We start from the raw sequence: 18980 nt of genomic DNA on the forward strand, positions 1-18980 counted from the left end.
TTGTCTGTTTGCCTTTGCTTGCTGGCGTAGGCTTGGAATTTCCTTCGTCTTTGATCCTGGTGGAGGCTTTAGAAGCTGGTTGGAGCTGTGGTTTCAAATAGTTTTAATCGATAGCATGTGTAGCATTGCCATGACATGTTGGGCAATATGGAAGGCAAGGAACAAAACTGTTTAGAAGAAAGTAATTGCATCTGCTAATAGCTCTTGATCAATGAAAAAAAGCTCAAGATAAAATCACTCTAACATCCTTATGTCTCGGCAACAAGGGTGATGGCTCCGAGTTATGGTCTAAATTAGAAGAAAATACAATCAAGATAAACATGGATGATGCGATCTTTGAACAAGAGGAAAAGTATGGCTTCGGCATTGTTGTTCGTGACCAACTTGGCAGCCTTATTGTAGCACTTGCCGACTGCTATGATGGTAACTTTGCTGTTGAAGTTATTGAAGTGTTGGCAATTAAAGAGGCCCTTAGCTGGATTAAAGATAAACATTAGAAACGGGTTGAGATTGAAACTGATAATATGATCTCCGTGCAAGCCATACAAAGTAATTAACCAATATTTTCTACCTTTAGCTTGTTAGTTGCAAATTGTCAAATTCTTCTATCTACTTTACCTAATGTCCACTTACATTTCATATCAAACGATCAACAAATCAGGTAGCACATTATGTTGCTAGACACTCCCATTTAAATTCTGGTTGTAGCATTTTTTATTTTCCTGTTTGGGTAGATTTACAAAATCTTATATACTTAGAATATTAAACTATTTCAATAAAGTTGATATTTTATTTTTAAAAAAATAACTTAGTTCAATATATGGTCAAATTATTTTTTATTAGTTTCCAATAATATGATTACGAAATTAATATATTTCTAATATATTTTATAGGATCAATATGGAATTTTTGGAAAAGTAAATCCATAATTTACATCGCACTAATAGTTTTATTATAGTTTCTTGTTTATAATAAATAAAGAAACCATTTTTGATAAGAAAGAAAAACTCAATAGAAATTGTGCCAACCCAAACTAACAACTTAATAAACCTTTTATGAAGAGTTAATTTTTTATATTGTCAAATATATAATCACATTTTGGCTGATTGTTGCTATAATTTATAAACACTATGCAAGTATACGCAATCAAGTAGTAAATCTCACACAGGTAAGGTCGATCTCACAGGGAATTGGATTAAATACCACTAAACTATACTTATAATTCTATTTGGCAAATCGAAAAGTATTTATGATTGAAAAAAGATGAAAGTAATTTAGAAAACTTAAATAACACAATTGAAAGTTTAACAAGATGAGATAATAGGGAGGAGAATCCTGTTGTATGTTTACCTAAATTGTTAATGCCTAATTGTTATCCTTTTCTTGAAGTGAATGACAGATTATAAAATAACCTAGCTCTTTTCAGATCTTCTAGATTCTAAATCTCATGTTCTCTAATTAATCTCTTAATTAAACTAACATGATGAAATCAGCATTAAGCAATAATCTACTTGTCACATAAGTCATGTGAATACTCTCGTTTCACATAGAACATCGATTATCCAAATTTTAGCATTCTCAATTCTCACTTTTCAGATTTCGAATTGAGATCATAAAGCATGCATAAGGTGATCAATCTTAAACATGAAATTAAACACAAATTAAGATAATTTCACAACAAGAATGAAGGAATGGCAATTAAACATTAACTAGGCAAAACATTAAACAACAATCATCATCCTCCCTAAATGGGAAATTTAGTTCAGAAATAAATCCATAACCATTCCTATAACAATATTCAACATAAATAAATTAAAGAGGAATAGAGAAAGAAACTGTTGGTGGATGAATTCTGGATCTTCACTTTGATTTCCTCTGCTCTTCCTGCCGCTCTCTGCTGTGTTTTAGGGTTCCAAATCGCTTCCCTTCACTTCCAATTGCAGTTTTCTATTTATATCTAATTTTTAGGGTTCGTCGGACAAAAATACCCCTGACCGTACGGACGCTCGCCGCGGCCAAAAGTGGTCTCGCCGCGGCCAAAAGTGCATCAAAAAACCACGTTTCTGCCCAGACTTTCTAGCCGCGGCCATGGAATTCTCGCCGCGGCGAGATGGAATTTTCAGCTTCGACATCTTTTAGTAAAATGGGCATAACTTTCTCATACAAACTCCAAATGGGCTGATTCAAGATGCGTTGGAAAGATAAGAAAGAGATCTAAAACTTTTATGTTTTGACTTCTTCCAAAATATGACCAGAACATAGTCGAATTTAGGCTTAAACTTTCAGTTTTATTCTCTTTCAAAATTTTCTCTATTTTATAGATCACTGTTTTCCGAAATTTGTCCAATTTCTACATTCCAAGTGTAGAAACCTGAAACCAAAGAAAACAAGCGTAATTCTATTCCAAAAACAATAATAAAGAAGAAAAATAACTATAAAATGTGAACCAAAACTTAGGCTAAAAATAGCCTAACACTGATGCCATTCATCAGTCAATTTTTAGTCCTCAACTCATTGTTCACAAAGTGGTGTTCTCTAAGATTATTTTTTCAAAAATATAATAATAATAATAATAATAATAATAATAATAATAATAATAATAATAATAATAATATTTTTCACAAAATTAAGGAGAGATTTCACATTTTGTGTTACACAACAATAAAAAAATTACAAAAATAAAATTGTACAGAATTTTAAATATTTTTATAATTTTTAAGATTTTATTTACATAAAATACAGTCTTTTGATGTATTATTATGTTATATTCTTGTTATTTTATTGTTAATTTTTTATTATTTTTATATTATTTTTTTATATTATTTTGATGTTGTTTTCATGTTATTTTCCTATAGTTTATTTGAATATCGTAAATATATATAATTTTGAAAGTAAGAGTGTAATTTTTTTTTTTTATCAAAAATAGTAATTAATGCAATTTTCCCTTAATACTATCTTTAATTTTGTTATTTCGTTGATTTATGGGATTTGTCTCGATTGATTTTCATGCTATTTTGTTAGTTTATTTGCACTTTTAATTAATAATACGGTAAATTTTCCGTAAAAAAAAATACTATCTTTAATAATTATAAGGTCAATTTTAAAATAAGAAATGTATGAATTTAACCAATTTATAGACCTCAACATTAAAATTCAGACTAACAAGAACATACTTAAACAAATTATTTTTTATTAGTTTCCAAATAATATATGATTACCAAATTAATATATTTCTAATTAAAATAGGTTACACTATATATTTTATAGGATTGTTTTTTGGAAATGGATTACATATATTTTAAGAATATTTTAATATTTAATTTCGGAAATTTTCTTCCTTAATTTTCGTGAGTTGTTAAATGTCATATTTTTATTTTATTATTAATTTTAACTAATTTGATTTTCATTAGTTTTCTTACTGCTTTAATAACCATTTTAATGACTTGTTAAATCCAAACCTCTTTTTAAGGGATATTTTCGATTTTAATAATTTACTTTTCCCCACAAATTCAATATAATTATTTTAAAAATTTCACAATTTGAAATTGTTAGTTTGGCAATGAACAGAACTTGGCATTTTATTCATCGAGAAATCCCACAAAATCGAAAACTTTTTAAAGGAATAATACAAAAAAAAAAAAAAAAAAAAAAAAGTTCTCTTTTAATAATTTATATTTTTATTATTTATTAACTTAACTAAATATTAATTAACGATAAGATTTATTATCACTTTTTGTATAGATTTATTATCATTTTTTTGTATGTCTCCAAACATTTAGGGCAGTTTCAACTAGAGCTCATATAGTATATTTATGACATGTTTACTAAAAGGGAATGAGAATCAATTGTATGAGATTGATTCCCATTCATTTACTAAATTTTGGAATGGAGCCCACATAAATTAAGGAGAAAACGAAGAGAATGGTTCTCCCCATTTTCATAACAAATACATTTTTTTTTTTTTAACTTACTTTATATTAATTATATTTTTATTAATTAAAAATAAAAAAGACAAATATGCCCCTTAAAAATATATAAATAAAAAACAATTACATGTTCTAAATGACAATTTAGTCAAATTAAGTCATTCCGATTACCTTTCTTAATATTGTAAACAAAATAAAATGATTTTGATTTTCTTTCCGATCAGTTTAGTAAATAACAAAATAAAATATTGTTTTTCGATTATTTTATATTTTAACCCGATTCATTTTTTCCATTGATTATTCTGATTCTAATTACAGTAAACGTGCCATTAGTGTGTAATTTTTTTTTAACCAATATGTATAATGTCTACCATTTGCTATTTTGTTATAGTGTCCCACTATATATATAGTGTTATACTATACATTAGGACATTTCTATTTTTTTTTCCTATAATATTAAAATTATATAATTATTTTACATAATAATGTTAAAATTAATATTTTATTTTACTAATATCAATATAATAATAAGAAAAATAAGTTTTAGTGTAGCTTTTAGTGTTATGATTGGAATGAAAGAATTTTATTTTACTAATATCAATTTAATAATAAGAAAAATAAGAAAGTATAGCTTTTAGTGTTACGATTGGAATAAAAGAATGAGATTATTTCACAAATACACAAAAATAAAAAAAAAAATACGATTGTACGAAATTTTAAATATTTTTACAATTTTTGATTTTATTTACAGAAAATATACTCTTTTGATGTATTTTTATGTTATAATCTTATTCTTTTGTTGTTGATTTTTTGTTATTATATGTTATTTTTTGTTATTTTGATATTGTTCGAATGCTATTTTTATGTTACTTTTATGTAATTTTTTTTTTATTTTTATAAATGGGAAAATATTCTTTTTTATTATGAACAACAATAGTATATCCGATCATTGTAGGTATAACGGTAGACACTCAGGACTGAGCTACTATTATTATTTGGAACACCTTCATTTCATAATCTATTCTAAAAGTTTAGTTAAGTCTTGTTACTTCACTTAATTATTATTAGCTAAAATATGTGTTTATAGAGAAATTAAGAAAGAACCAACATTGACATTTTCAATTAACTCTTTTTTCTTTCTTTTCTTGAATTGATTTCCCTTTTGGTAATAATGTCACATTGTATTATTCTACAAGTAATGTGTATGTAGCTTGGGGAGCTAGCTTCACCATGAATGTACAAAAGAAGAAACTTAACCGGTCTGACCAACTAATGGATCGTTCCCGATAACACCGGCTGCTGATGATGACGACGATGATGAATCCAAATTCAATGCTTGTGTCTCCAATGTAGGCACTATCGGCGGTTTTACTCTTCTAGTCACCGTCATGTTTAATCCGTCGGTTGTGTGAATTGTTGCTCCGGTTGTCATTTTAACCTTTACACAAAAGAAAAATATAATAAAATCATTCTTTCGAAATAATAATTCTAAAAGCTAAAAAAGAACTTATAGAAGCTAAGTCAAACAGGATCGTTGAATAATTTGACTTACTTCGGGGGCTCCAACTGCCATTTGGAAGTTAAATCTTCGAACAAGCATAGCGAGCGCCACTACAGTCTGTTAAGCATAAGAGTTTCAATATGTTCATATGAAAGAAAGATTTAAGAATTACCAGAAATCAATCATGTTAAGTTACCTCATAGGTAGCGAACATGTCACCGACACATTTTCGGGGCCCTCCTCCGAAGGGCAAATAACTATGAACAAACGGGACAAGATGAGTTTCTCGAAAAAAACATTAGTCTAATTTGTCAAATGAGTAGGAAGAAAAAAATCAATATTACCTAAAACCTTGATTAGTCTCGTTTGGATTAGGTCCATCTAAAGGCCATCTTTCGGGTATGAACTTGTCTGCATTCTCCCAATGATTTGGGCTGCGATGTAGATTCCATACCGAAATAAATATGTCCTCTCCTCTGTAAGTAGAAGAATTTATGTTAGTTGTAAGTCTCTTGTAATTTGATTACTCGAAAACTATGTTCTTCGAAATAACCTTCTTATAGGGTATTGACCGAGCGTGTCATTTTCAATAGAGCGACGGATTAGCACCGGTGGTTGAGGGTAAAGCCGAAGGGACTGAAATCATTCCAATAAGAATCTTAAATTGGATACAAGATTGAAAAAATGAGCATAAAAGGAAAGGAAAAACTATCTACTAACTTCATTGATCACACGAGTCGAATACTTGAGTTTCTTCATGTCATCAATGGTTGGATATCGATCACCTAGAACCGAATCAACCTAAAGTAAAGAGAAAATAAAATTAAAGCTACAATCTTCTAGTTATGTTTAGATGACCGAAAATTTTGAAGTACCTCTTCTTGGAGCTTAGCAACAACCCGAGGCTCCTGCAACCAATCGAAAAGAAATATGTTAACATTTAGAACTGTTTTTTCGAAGTGTATAGTGTAGTATAGAATCATTTCGATCTCTAGTAGTGTTGAGAAATATTGTTAGCCTCATTTCGCGTGATTACCTTGGATAAAAGATAAAATGTCCATGTTAAAACCGCAGCTGAAGTTTCATGCCCCGCTATAAGCATTGTCATCAAATCATCGCGAAGTTGCTTGCTCGAAACCTACAAATAGATGATGTATTATTATCTCTAGAACATACATCATTATAAATAATACAGAAATAGAAAGAAAACAAAACCGAATCGTACGTCATCTCCAGAGGCTAAGAGGAAGTGAAGAATACTAGGATCCTTTTCGTTCATGTATTCCTCGTGGAATTGCAGCTCTTCTTCATCAACCATCCTCTGAAAACGCAAAATCGAGTTGCCTATTATTAGCAAATGTACAACTAAAGGATCAAACCATAGATTGGGTAGAGCTTGCATCAGAAGACCAAGTTAAATATACTATACCAAGGCCGAGATATATAGGTTGCGTTTGGCTAGAAGTAATGAAATAGAAAGGAACAAATTTTCATTCCAGTCTTTTGTTTGGTTGTATTTTAAAGTATTAAAATGTCATGCTAAAAGGAATGGCAACTTTTTCACTATTTTGGTAAAATGACTATTTCATTTTGAAACGAAAGAGAAGACAAAGATTTATTAATTGTTGTTAAGCATTTCAAATTCTATTCTTATTCTCGTGTTTTCATTCGTCACTACTAAACGTGTATTTACTTCAAAAAGTTTGAGTTTTTTTACCTTGCATATTGCAATAAGATTATCAAGCGTGTCGTTGATTAATTTGAGAGCGGTAGAAACCTTCCTTTGCCTCGGCGATATGTCCTTCCATATTGGGATCTCCCAGAATGGAATAGGCGAGATACTTCGATCCTCTGCTTCTCTCAAGACAGTATAAACAGCCTGACAAACAAACAAACAAACAAACATGTGAAAGTGTTCGATATGATGATGCTAAAACAAGAGCAAACATAGAGGGGAACAATGATACCTCAACTATCCCGGTATCATTAGTCAAAGAATCGAAATCATAATTAAAGAGTGCCTTGCCGATGATATCCAATGTCAAACGAGAAAAGAGCGATTCCATCTCAACATCTTCCCCGTCATTTGCTGCAGCATCTAGCTTCTGACAAAGTTTATCTGTAGCTTGTCCAAAGAGATTGATCATAGCTGCTACATACTACAGGTAGAGTTCAAAGAGAAAACCTATGTCAAATTACAAACAATTTGTTAAGGTTAAAAAAAAAAAAGTTGTTGTGAACTCAATACGAGCATGGGAAAAGAACGATGATCGTGATCATGCCATTACAACAACAAAAATATTTATTTTCCAACTTAGAGACCCTCCAACCACAAGCAAAATACTTAAAGAAACTCAAAGGAATCAAATTGATGACATCAAGAACCAGCTTGCGAGACATGAGAGTATTCCACCTCAATTGCTGGCCGGTAGTATGCAGTTTAAACGAAAATGAGAGCACAATCTCCAACAAGATCCATAACATTATATTGAGCTGTACATTGACATGATGACAACAAACTTTTCCTAATAACAAATGAATTTTTATGTTATTGCTATCTATTGGAGAGAAAGGAGCATGACATTTCAGAGTGAGAAGCGAAATTTTCTGATTTTCTTAAATTTTTGCTATAACTGAGTCTTATATTCTTGTGTTTGCATTAAGGCTACATATCTCATACAATGAAGTCAAGAAAGCTCGACCTTCCTGGTTATCTAAACTTTTCTTTGGAAGAGGAGCTTGAGGAGGCTACAAACAACTTTGATACATCTACTTGATATCAGTCATGTCATATTGAGCTTATTTCGAGATTGAGGGCATCGAAATTTGGTCAGTGCTCTTGGAGATTGCTTTGAATGCTACTTGGACATGTAACTTTGATACACCCCAATATGATTCTTACAGAAAAGAGAGTGATGATTATTGATAATTCTACAAAATTCGAGAGTCCTAGTTTCTCTCAAAGAGCCAAGGCTTAATACAAACAATTCAATCTCTAAGACTTTCCAAAACTAAAATTCCTAATGCCCACACTTAGCATAGGCATACCGAATTGGGGGTCTATCAAACTTCTCTAACTAAGCATCTTCATGTCTCTCAAGAAAAGGCAAACACTAAACCATCCTTAATGAAAACTCACATGAATAGAGAATGGAAAAAACTGACATTGAATAGAGATTATGATAACTGAACACTCAGTAATTTAATACCTTGAGATGCAATGCAGGAACAATAGTACGCCGACGAACACGCCATATTTCTCCATCAGCTGGGATAAGTCCTTTCCCCATTACAAACTCTAAGATTTCGGCTAAAATACCCTGCAAAGGAAGTCTAATATGAGCTAAACTAACAAACTTGAAATTGTAAAATTTGCATTGTAAGATCATTACATTGTAAATTTATGGTTGCAAACAGATCATTATGGTCGCACAGTGTAATTTTTGGTCGCTTGTGCCCAAATGTGGTTATTTCACTAACAAAAGAAAGAGAGAATTAAGCTCTCTAGTTTCTTACCTTTGAATAAGCCTTTGAATTATCTCTAAGTATATGTTTAGCAATGGAAGGATCAGACACTATCAAAAATGACTGCAACAACCAAAAAAAGCAAGTGATTGAGCAAAAGCAGAAAGTGACCCATGTATATAAACACAATCAAAAACCATAAAAAACCAACCTTTGGTCCAAAAGTCAATCTAAAAATTCCACCATATGTAATGAAAAGCTCATACAAAGGAATAAAAAAGGCCTCACTTTGAACAGCTCTAACAGACCCTTTTGCTTCTGGAACTTTGGGATAATCTCCATTGGAATCAACCCAACTAAACAAGAATTCCAATGTCTCTTTAGGAACTCCCAACTTTGACAAACCATTCTTCACTTGAGATGGAAAACTAAGTTACCAAAACAACCCAAAAATAAAAATCAAATTTTCAACAAAGAAAACAGAAAAATCAGCTTACTAACCTGAAAAGACTCAAACTTTAAACATACCCAGATTGGTTTATAGTGAAATTGAGATTGAAAACTAACCTAATAAAGTGAAAAGTCAGCTTACTAACCTAATAAAGGTTGAAACTTTAAACATACCCAGATTGATTTACAGTGAAATCTCCAGCAGCAATCCTAGCAGAGAGCTCCTCACGCTTCTTCTTCTTGACTAAGTCAGGTTCTCTTCCATTTGAAGATGAACATGTAATTACAGACAACCCTTTATGATTATTATTACTACTTCTTAATCCAATTGGGTATGAGGAAGTGGGTCTGAGTCTAGTAGTATGAAAAGAAGGAGGTGAGTGAAGTAGAAAAATGTTGGAAGCCATTGAAGAAGAAGGTGGTGAATAATGAAACACCTTAAATGAAAGAAAATTAACTAAAGCCTCAGATGTTTGATGATGATGATAATGATAATTCAAAGACAGTTAAAAAAAATAATAATAATAAGGTTTTTTGGTCCACTAAAAAACAGATTTTGGAATCTTGAATAGTTTTCACAGTTTGATACTTGAGAAGGTCAACACGTGGTGGATTTTTGGATCAGACAGTTTTGTGGCTCTGTTGTTTTTAGGTAGAAAAAATACTACATAAGCTTCAAATGTTCAATCTTTCATTGTAAAGACAGATTTTTTAATGATTAAGCATAGAAAGAAAGCTAAATTTTTAATGTCAAGGCTAATTTGTTGAATTTTTTTCTTCGAACAGATCATAGATACAGTACTTGAAAATGGTTGGATTGTTTCAAAAAAAAAAAATGGTTGGATTTTCCATGGGTTGATTCATTCAAACTATATTAATTATTAGGACACTTAGTTTTAATGCAAACCATAATATTTCTTATGGAATACATAAAAAGGGGATGTATAAGCGTGCATTGTAATATTTATGAACTTATGTTGTATTGTGGTGAAGATCGAATCGAGGTCGGGGCTAGGCCTAGGTCTGAGGCCAAAGCCATGGTTGGGGTCGGGAAAGGAGTTAAGGCTAAGTCTATGTTCTGAGGTCAAGGTTGGGGGTTGAGGTGAGATTTTGGATTTGAGGTAAGAGGTCACGAGTCGAGTCTAAGGACTAGAGTCTGGGATCGAGGGTCTAGGGTTGAGGATTTGGGTTATAGGCTCGGGGGTTGAGGTTGGAGGCCGAGTCCAGGGTTGGGGCTTAGGCCAGGGCTAGGGTTCATGATCCGGGGTAAGAGGCAGAACCTGAGGTCAAGGGCGAAGTCTGGGGTCCAGAGTTAAGGGTTTAGATCCAGGGTTGGCGTTAGGGACTGATCTAGGGTCAAGGTCCAGACTTAGGGCTAGGGCTGAAGTTGAGACCCGAGTCCGAGGTTTGGAGTCAGGGTTCATGTACGAGGCCTTGGCTAGAGTCGTAAGTATGTTACAAATGATATAATTGAACAAAAAAATTAATACAAAATATTACAATATTTTAGTTGTAGGTAAAAATAATGTGTAATATCCTCTTTTTGTTGCTTTATAGTTTAGTTATGATTGTCATGAGGTCAATTTTTTTCTTAATTTATAATTGTTGTAAGATTAATTTATTATTGTTTTTCTAAAAACATATTTTTGTAATTTTAAAACTTTAAAATTATACTTAAAAAAAATGTATAAATTGTAAAAATATAAATAAAAATACATATATATATATTTATATGAAGATATTTATGGAAAAAAAATGCTCTAGCCTCATAATAAGCATTTACTAGAAAAAAGTAGTCTACAAATTGTCAAAAATGTTGAATACAAACATATATATTAAATCTTGTTAAGAGGCTCAATTCCAAGCAAATAGAAGCATTTCTTCATCACTATCGCTGTTGCTTTACAAAGCAAGAGTCTGCTAGTTTCTTCTGCAGATCCAACCACCTGACCATACATTTACATATCAATAATATAATTAGTATATAGGAGATTTCGACCCGTTTAAAAGGTCGTTCGGGTAGATTTCTTATCTGTTTCAGGCATTTAGAAGAGTTTTTCAGTAATTTTTTTTCATGATCGCATATATTGTAACTATTTAAGACTACTTGTAAATTTTTAGAAAATTCCGAATAGTTTACATAATGCTGAAAATAAAATTTACATAGTTACTTACTATGAGTATAAAAAAAATAGTCGCGCGTCTACAACAAAATATGTAAATTTTATTTCGGCATTATAAACTATTTGAAATTTTCTGAAAATTTATAGGTAGTAAGTGGTCTTAAATAAGTATAACGTATACGATTATTAAAAATTGGACTAAAAAACTCTCTTATATGCAAAAATAAATAAGGAGTACCGAAACACCCTTTTAATGGGTGCACTGTAAACTTACTCTATAACATAATAATGTTTGTTTAGATTGATCAGTGAAGTGACTATGTATATATATATATGTACCTGACAATTGGTATAAAATTTCTTTGTGAAGATTTCTGACAAGTTGTAAAGATATTCACACACAACATTTGGCAACAGATTGGTGACTGCTTCTTCAACAGCCTTGCAAAATCAGAATCAAAATCAAAATTTAGACGACATGGCACGACACGATACAACACGACAGTTATTGTTAAGTACTTTTCTCTTACCTCGGAAAATTGTAGCAAATGAAGGCCTAATTCGCGCTCACCGGCATGATCCAAAACAATCACCCCACTCTGTTTAAAACAAAGTAAGGTTTAGCAATTAGTTAGTTAATTAGTTAGAATTATTAGCAAAGTAGAAATTACTTACTCTCTTCAACTCTTCTATGTCTTTGTTAGATTTACTAATGATTGAACATATCCTAGCATAAGCATAGAGCAAGTAGACAGCCGTATTTCCCTGCTCGGTCATCGAACAAAGAAGAAAAAAATAGCATCAAAGGTTGCGTTTGAATGACATTCCAATACGTTAAAATGCAGCCTAAGTTTTACTAACAAATATAAGTCGATTTTCACTAGTGATTAACAAATTCAATTAAAGAAAGCTCGTTAAATATCAACTCAAAAACACGTAGTGATCACCGAGCAGGGAAATACTACTGTGTTTCTGAGTTGACACTTAAAGGTACGACTGCAACAAAATCGTAAGATAAAGTACTTTTACTGTCATTTTTTATGCAATAATTACAAATGTTAAAGGGGGTTTCGCCGCATATACTAAAGAGTAATTCTTTTCTTTCTTCAACTACAACATAGAAGAGATCACAAGCAACACAAACCTTATCACTTAACATCTGATCAAAATCAAATGTATAATTGGTTAGCCTGTTATTCTTCAGATCAGCATACCTGCCACACATAATTATTAAATCAGAGAGATTAATTGAGATTAATCACATCACCATAAACAACGTGTTCATTCAATTCAAGCATTTGATTGATCACACTTACTTGACTGCACCATAACCAACTGCCTCAGCTGTTTTTTCAAGCTCCTCTTCACTCCACTCTTTGGCCTTGCCACGCTCGATAAGAGCTGTTTTACTGCGGCTCTTGGCTTCATCGAGCAAATCAACTAACCGAACAACCTCTGAGCTCCGAGTTCTGAATCTTTTCCCATCTTGTCCAAGTACCAAACCGAAACCAACATGACTGGTTTTCGGATATTTGCTATCATCAGCAGCAAGCCAACCTGCACGTTTGGCAGCCTGGAACGAAAAAGAAAAAAAACCAACTTCATTTAAGACTGTCAATCTTGATTTTGATACAAAATGGTAAAAATTTTGATACAACACATACCTTGAATAACATATCAAAGTGCTGCTGCTGACCAACATCAGTGACATATATTACCCACTCTGCTTCCTCTTCATTGAGTCGATACCTATCCATTGCAAGAAATCGATGTCAAACACACAAAATCAAGACACAAATAGTGAAATCCCTCGAATAATTCTTTCGAGAGGCTCTGTCTCTCCTATTCCAATCTTTCGAGAGAATTGAATTGATCTCTCTGCAAAAGTCTAATCTTCTCTAATTCCAAGCTACCCTTACAAAAAGAATTCGTATAACTAATCCCAACTATGATCCACTAAGAACAAGATTAAAAAACATGAAATAACAAAAAAGACTACAAAAACACAAAGTACTCAAATCAATGTCAAACACACCAAATCATGACACAAATAGTGAAATCCCTTGAAGAATTCTTTATTACAAAACAGTGACAAAGTATATAAATCGAGCTTTCGAGAGGCTCTGTCTCTCCTATTCCAATCTTTCGAGAGGATTGAATTGGTCTCTCCAAAAAAGTCTACTCTTCTCTAATTCCAAGCTACCCTTACAAAAAGAATCCATATAACTAATCCCGACTATGATCCACTAAGAACAAGATTAAAAAAAACATGCAATAACAAAAAAGACTACGAAAACACAAAGTACTCTATTTACTTGGGCAATCACCTATAGAAATTTCACATGTCAAGCAATCAAATAAGAATGTAAAAGAAAGTGCACAATAGATACTTAGATTAAGTGAAAGAAAGTGAACGATTAAAGAGTATTTAGACTAATAATAAACAAACAACTAACCAAAGAGCTGCGAGATCAGTTGAAGCATAGTTGAAACCACCATCACTCTTCACCACAATGAGGGGAATCTTAACCCCTTTAATAAAGATCACACGAGCACCGTCACTTTCCTCAACTAATCCTAGTTTGCTCAATTCCTTTATAACTCTTGGAATATATGGATTGTAAAAACTTTCTCCCTGTAAAAAAAACAAAACCAATGATGAGAAAATCTAAAAACTTCATCTTCAAGTAGCGGAAAGTTAAGCCTTTAAACTAACTACCTTTTCTTCTAAGTTCACTCCAAGACGTTGGTAGACTTTATCAAACTCTCTCCGGCTTATGTCACATATTTTGGACCATGCTTGTCGATACTCAGATTCACCACCCTGTGTAGAAGCAGTAGAAATTCAATGAGCAAAACAAAGAAAGCAAAACCCGAAATTAAAACAATGAAATGATAGTAACTTACCTGAAGCTTTACAACAGCTTGTTGTGCCTTCACTTTGAAATCAGCATCATCATCAAATTTCTGTTTGGAAGCCTTATAGAAAGCCTGCAACAAAGAAAAACAAACAAAATTCATAAAAAATAATAATAATAAAAAATTATATAATTGTTGTTTAGTGTTAGTTTCACAAACCTGCAAGTCTCCAATAGCAGTTTCACTAACATCTTCCAGATTTGGATAGTTCTCAAAGAGGAATTCAATCAACATACCAAACTGAAAAACACAGAAAAAAAAGAATGAAAAAGTGAATGATGACTACTGAATCCATTCTTTGACTTTTAATGTTACAAAAGTTCCAAACTTTTCAAAGAGAAAAATACGAAGTTCAAAACTTTTCGAGACAGTTTACAAAAAACTATCATTCTACCTACCTGTGTTCCCCAATCACCAACATGGTTCCGTCTTAGGACATTGACATTGGAGAACTCGAGCAAACGGGCTAGGGCGTCTCCAATAATGGTAGACCTTAAGTGGCCAACATGCATTTCTTTGGCTATATTCGGAGATGAAAAATCGAGCACAGCTTTTTTCACTGAAAGCTTCGGTGCCCAAGTTTCAATACCATCCAGCAACATGTTTTGTATGGTCTGCAGCACCAGGCATTTTACAGTTAATAATACTAATCCACCACATGACAGAACTATTAATCAGTTGTGAAATACCTTAAAATACAAAAAAGTATACCTTAGCTATCCAACTCTTTGATAATACAACATTCACAAATACTCTTTTAGGTTGTTTAGAGCCTATTTCAGCTATAGAGCATGATTCCACAATTTCTGAGGGTGGAAGATTATTGATGATGGCCTATACAAAACCAAACAGAATTAATCGAGTTCAAAAGAACAAAAAAAGAGAGGCATATAAATAAGGCTAATTGGGATTTTCACCCCAGAACTTTTCAAGACGATTTGGTACATGTCTAACTAATAATTTGTTTTTTATTTCTACTTTCGAATTAAAAATAAGTTAGGCCAATAGGAATTTGCCACGTAGATTATTGGTTGACATGTAAAGGTATCTAACTGCCACATCATACAACTGCTAATAAATTTGGATTGAAGTCCTAAAATTCAACACTTTCAATAGTTCGTGAAGAATTTTTAACGTCTTGAAAAGTTTAGGGAGCACGATTTAGTACATGTCGTAGTATAATCTTAAAAAAGATACACATAAAAATAAAAACAGAATCTTTACCTGTCCAACAGATGAAGGATCCTTAAAGTCAGTCCCTTTGTTTTTTATTTTTGACCACAGGCTCATGGTGTTATTACTTCACCCGAAAAAAGAAATGTCAACATAGAATTCAAAACATACAGATATTAAAATCGAAATCCAATGAAGAATGTTCATATGCTTACCACTGATAATCGCCACCAATTTTTCCTGTGCAAGGAGCGATCAACGGCTCTACATCTAACTCCTCATCTTGAACAATCACTCTAAGCGATGTTTTAAACAGTTTGGCCAACTGTCTCTTCACATTTCCAACTCTTTCTGCTCCATCATCCTATATCAAGAAATATTCAAATGAATTTCACAATGATCAACAACAAATTGAATGGTAAATTGTAAGAACTTACAGTTGCCATAGTAGAAAGTGGTTGTTATGTCTTTGTTGCAAATCTGTAGACAATAAAAGCTCCAAAGTCAACACAAATTGGGAATATATATACACAACCAATTTCATATCAAGACCAAGATAATCATAATAATAAAGAAAATCATCAACAAGAAGAGATCAAAACGGTGCGTTTTACTCGTGTTAAGCTACTTCGTCCAACAGAGACTCTTGCTCATCGCCATGCTTATCGACTAGTCACTACTCAAGGTAATGTATTGTTGTTATTATTGTTGTTGTTGTACTTAAATTTCGGGTAAATCCTAAGTGGGTTTTGATTGTTTTTCTCTGTAGATTCTTAAAGTTGTGAACTTTTTTTCGTTTTTGTTGTTGTTGTTGTTGCAGAAGTTGTTGGGTAAATCACTATTTCAGAAGTTCTTGCAAAAAATATACATTGAAAAAATGTACCATTTATGTATTGCAGCTAGCTTGAATTAGCTCAACCTTTTTTATCCTTCTTCAAGAACAATTACACAACTCATTATTATGTCAAATATGATTTAACCCACTTTTGTTACTTCTACTAAATGCATTTGTCTCATTCAAATTTCACTAAGTACAACACAATATTCTTAGTAGTAAACAAAATAAGCTAATAAGAATCTACTAAGTCAAATACCAATCTAAGTGAGATCATGGGCATATGACATAAAAACAGAACAAGGCCAAATCAACTTTGTCTTGGACAAACCTTAACAGATGAAAATATAAGCCAAACAAAATAACATTTTACAAATAAGTAAATGAATGAATAAAAGAATCTTACAATGAAAAGGTTAGTAACTATTTCAATGAAGTATTATTGTCTATTTTGGTTCAAAACTTTTCTAAAAAAGGTTATTAATTTATAACTATTCAATGAAAGCAAGCATTGACTATTGACTATTGACTATTTTGCTTCTCTTATTAAAATAATGGATAATAAAATCTGAAACAACTTCAAATTATCTCTCCAATCCAATCAAATCAAATCAACAACAACACAACATTGTTCCATTCCACATTGCATGCAAAGGTAACTTATTGTTGGGAAAATTAATCAACTTCAGGAACATCGAAATAATAAAGAGGCGAAGCAAAGCAAAACAATTTACTCGTTTTGGTAAAATTACCAAGCCCACAAATAGACATATATTTCATTTATAACTTCAAAATTACACACTCACACTATCTCAATCTTTCCACCGAAAATCCAATAGGCCCTTTGCTTCTTCCTCACTCTCGCCGCACTACAAACTCACACTCACTTCTCTTTTCACAACTCACTCTTCATCTCACACACACAACACACACATATATAAATACTTAAGAATAGGAATAAAACTTGGGCATTAAGATACTCTAAACTTGGCCACCAAGATTCATTTTCACACAATTATTAATTACCTAAAAAAAATTAATAAATAAATAATTTAAGTCAAACAAAAATAATAGATTTTTTTTTTCTCAATGTAACCAACGAAACACTTCCTAAACACCATTATACAGAATTATCCTAAAACTTAAATACAGTACTAAATAGCAAATGGAGTCTATAGTGATTAAGGAAGCAAAAATCACAAATTTATGGAAGTTTCTTTATCTCAGAATGAATCTTAGAACAAAGCAAATATATAAATTAATTATGCCTAAATGAAGATGATTACTTTGATAATTATAATGCCTAAATCAACTCTCAGAACAAAACAACAAAAGAGTGAAATAGATGAAAGGAAAGAACCGTCCGTACCTTTTGCCAGTGAACTCCTCCTCTCCTCTCCGATCTGATGGTGATGAGTGTGTGTGTGAGAGAGAAAGAGGGTTACTCACCAAACAAGAAATACCAAAACTTTGGCTTCCCTTTACATAATCGTGCATGGAAAAGGAAATAAAAATGTCATCTTTATTATAAAAATCGATTCTTTATTAAAAAACCAAAAAACAAACAATTTTTTTTTAATAATAATAAAAATCGTTTGTTTAAAATAATTTACAACATAAATATTTATATTTTAACACTCAATTGAAGATAATATTAAGTTTAATTTTCTTACAATTATAATTATTAAGTGTGAAGTCAGTAGTGATGTGCCTGATTGGTCTAAATTATTAAATTCTTAACTTTTATTTAAAAATTTATTTAAATATATCAATACAAAATGACACGTAAATAATGTGTTCGCACTGAACGGTTAGGTAGCTACCAAAAATTTTAAAAATATAACTTAAATATTATTATCATTGAAAAATTAAACCTAAGTATTCATCTACAACTGAGAATTAAACTTAAGTATTTATGTCGCAAATTACTCTTTATTATATTACTATGCGTGCAAGATATGTCATAGGCACGTAATTCCTGTCAAAAGTTGTGAATTATAATCATATATCTTACTTTTATTAATTATATTTAAACAATCGTTAACGAAAATTGTGTTCTAATAATGATATTATGGTATAGATTCAAAGTCGCCCGTCATCCCATCTAAATGTATGCTTATATAATTTTTTCTATTATTATATACTCTTAAGTAAAATTTAGAAAAATAAATAAAATAACAATTAACAAAAATTTATGAAAAAACAGAAATATCATGTCTATAATCGAATAGCACGAAGGACTAACCCAAGTATTTTGAGAGTCTTGTGCCAAAGTTTATAATTAGGCCCTTTATTATTGTAAAAAAAAAATTGTGTACGTTAAAACTACAATTTTACCATTCTAATGCAAAATGAAAAAAAAATATTTACTGATATAATCTTAACTGTGTTAGTATTTAGCAGAATTTTATAATCTCATTTTTTTCATAATCGTCTACATCATAATTATTTAAAATATCTTATAAAATTTTAAAAAATTCAAAAAAAAAAAATAATACAAAAAACATGATTCAAATAACCTATTTCACATATAAAATTAAAAAAAATTAAGTACAACAAACTAAACTCTATTTTTTAAGATGTTAAAT

General features: G+C 31.3%; 2 protein-coding genes across 3 annotated transcripts; both read right to left on the reverse strand.

Annotated features, from left to right (window-relative positions):
* Positions 1–5041: 5041 nt before the first annotated feature.
* Positions 5042–10022, reverse strand: LOC115694690 (protein LUTEIN DEFICIENT 5, chloroplastic). The gene is made up of 15 exons (XM_030621774.2): positions 9517–10022; positions 9104–9320; positions 8944–9015; positions 8637–8747; positions 7395–7586; positions 7145–7306; positions 6653–6748; positions 6464–6565; positions 6303–6335; positions 6148–6228; positions 5981–6063; positions 5772–5903; positions 5624–5684; positions 5479–5544; positions 5042–5364 (listed from the first exon to the last, which is right to left on the reverse strand). Exons 1-15 carry the CDS (start codon positions 9747–9749, stop codon positions 5179–5181), a joined length of 1827 nt encoding a protein of 608 aa, XP_030477634.2. The 5' UTR covers positions 9750–10022; the 3' UTR covers positions 5042–5178.
* Positions 10023–11083: 1061 nt separating this feature from the next.
* On the reverse strand, positions 11084–17938 carry LOC115724621 (arginine--tRNA ligase, cytoplasmic). Of its 2 annotated transcripts, none has more exons than XM_030653948.2 (17): positions 17762–17938; positions 15995–16037; positions 15773–15921; positions 15609–15684; positions 15096–15218; positions 14783–14998; positions 14544–14624; positions 14373–14456; positions 14185–14289; positions 13922–14100; positions 13130–13214; positions 12782–13038; positions 12610–12679; positions 12141–12230; positions 11996–12064; positions 11805–11906; positions 11084–11288 (listed from the first exon to the last, which is right to left on the reverse strand). In XM_030653948.2, exons 2-17 carry the CDS (start codon positions 16001–16003, stop codon positions 11178–11180), a joined length of 1806 nt encoding a protein of 601 aa, XP_030509808.2. In that variant the 5' UTR covers positions 16004–16037; positions 17762–17938; the 3' UTR covers positions 11084–11177. The 2 variants fall into 2 exon arrangements, with proteins under 2 accessions (XP_030509808.2, XP_030509809.2); XM_030653949.2 differs by lacking the exon at positions 17762–17938 and adding an exon at positions 17199–17597.
* Positions 17939–18980: the final 1042 nt, after the last annotated feature.

Source organism: Cannabis sativa, chromosome 6 (genome assembly GCF_029168945.1).
Source record: "Cannabis sativa cultivar Pink pepper isolate KNU-18-1 chromosome 6, ASM2916894v1, whole genome shotgun sequence".
In the NCBI taxonomy this organism is placed as follows: domain Eukaryota; kingdom Viridiplantae; phylum Streptophyta; class Magnoliopsida; order Rosales; family Cannabaceae; genus Cannabis; species Cannabis sativa.

Bases quoted from the DNA above. Each gene is read 5' to 3' on its own strand.
- LOC115694690 (XM_030621774.2), bottom strand. From the start codon at position 9,749: ATGGCTTCCAACATTTTTCTACTTCACTCACCTCCTTCTTTTCATACT. The intron at 6,229-6,302 runs GTACTTCAAAAT...TCTTTACTTTAG, and splicing joins TTGCTAAGCTCCAAGAAGAG to GTTGATTCGGTTCTAGGTGA. The intron at 5,545-5,623 runs GTAACTTAACAT...TATGCTTAACAG, and splicing joins ACATGTTCGCTACCTATGAG to ACTGTAGTGGCGCTCGCTAT.
- LOC115724621 (XM_030653948.2), bottom strand. The intron at 14,999-15,095 runs GTATACTTTTTT...CTGGTGCTGCAG, and splicing joins CAAAGAGTTGGATAGCTAAG to ACCATACAAAACATGTTGCT. The intron at 14,290-14,372 runs GTAAGTTACTAT...GCTTCTACACAG, and splicing joins AAGCTGTTGTAAAGCTTCAG to GGTGGTGAATCTGAGTATCG.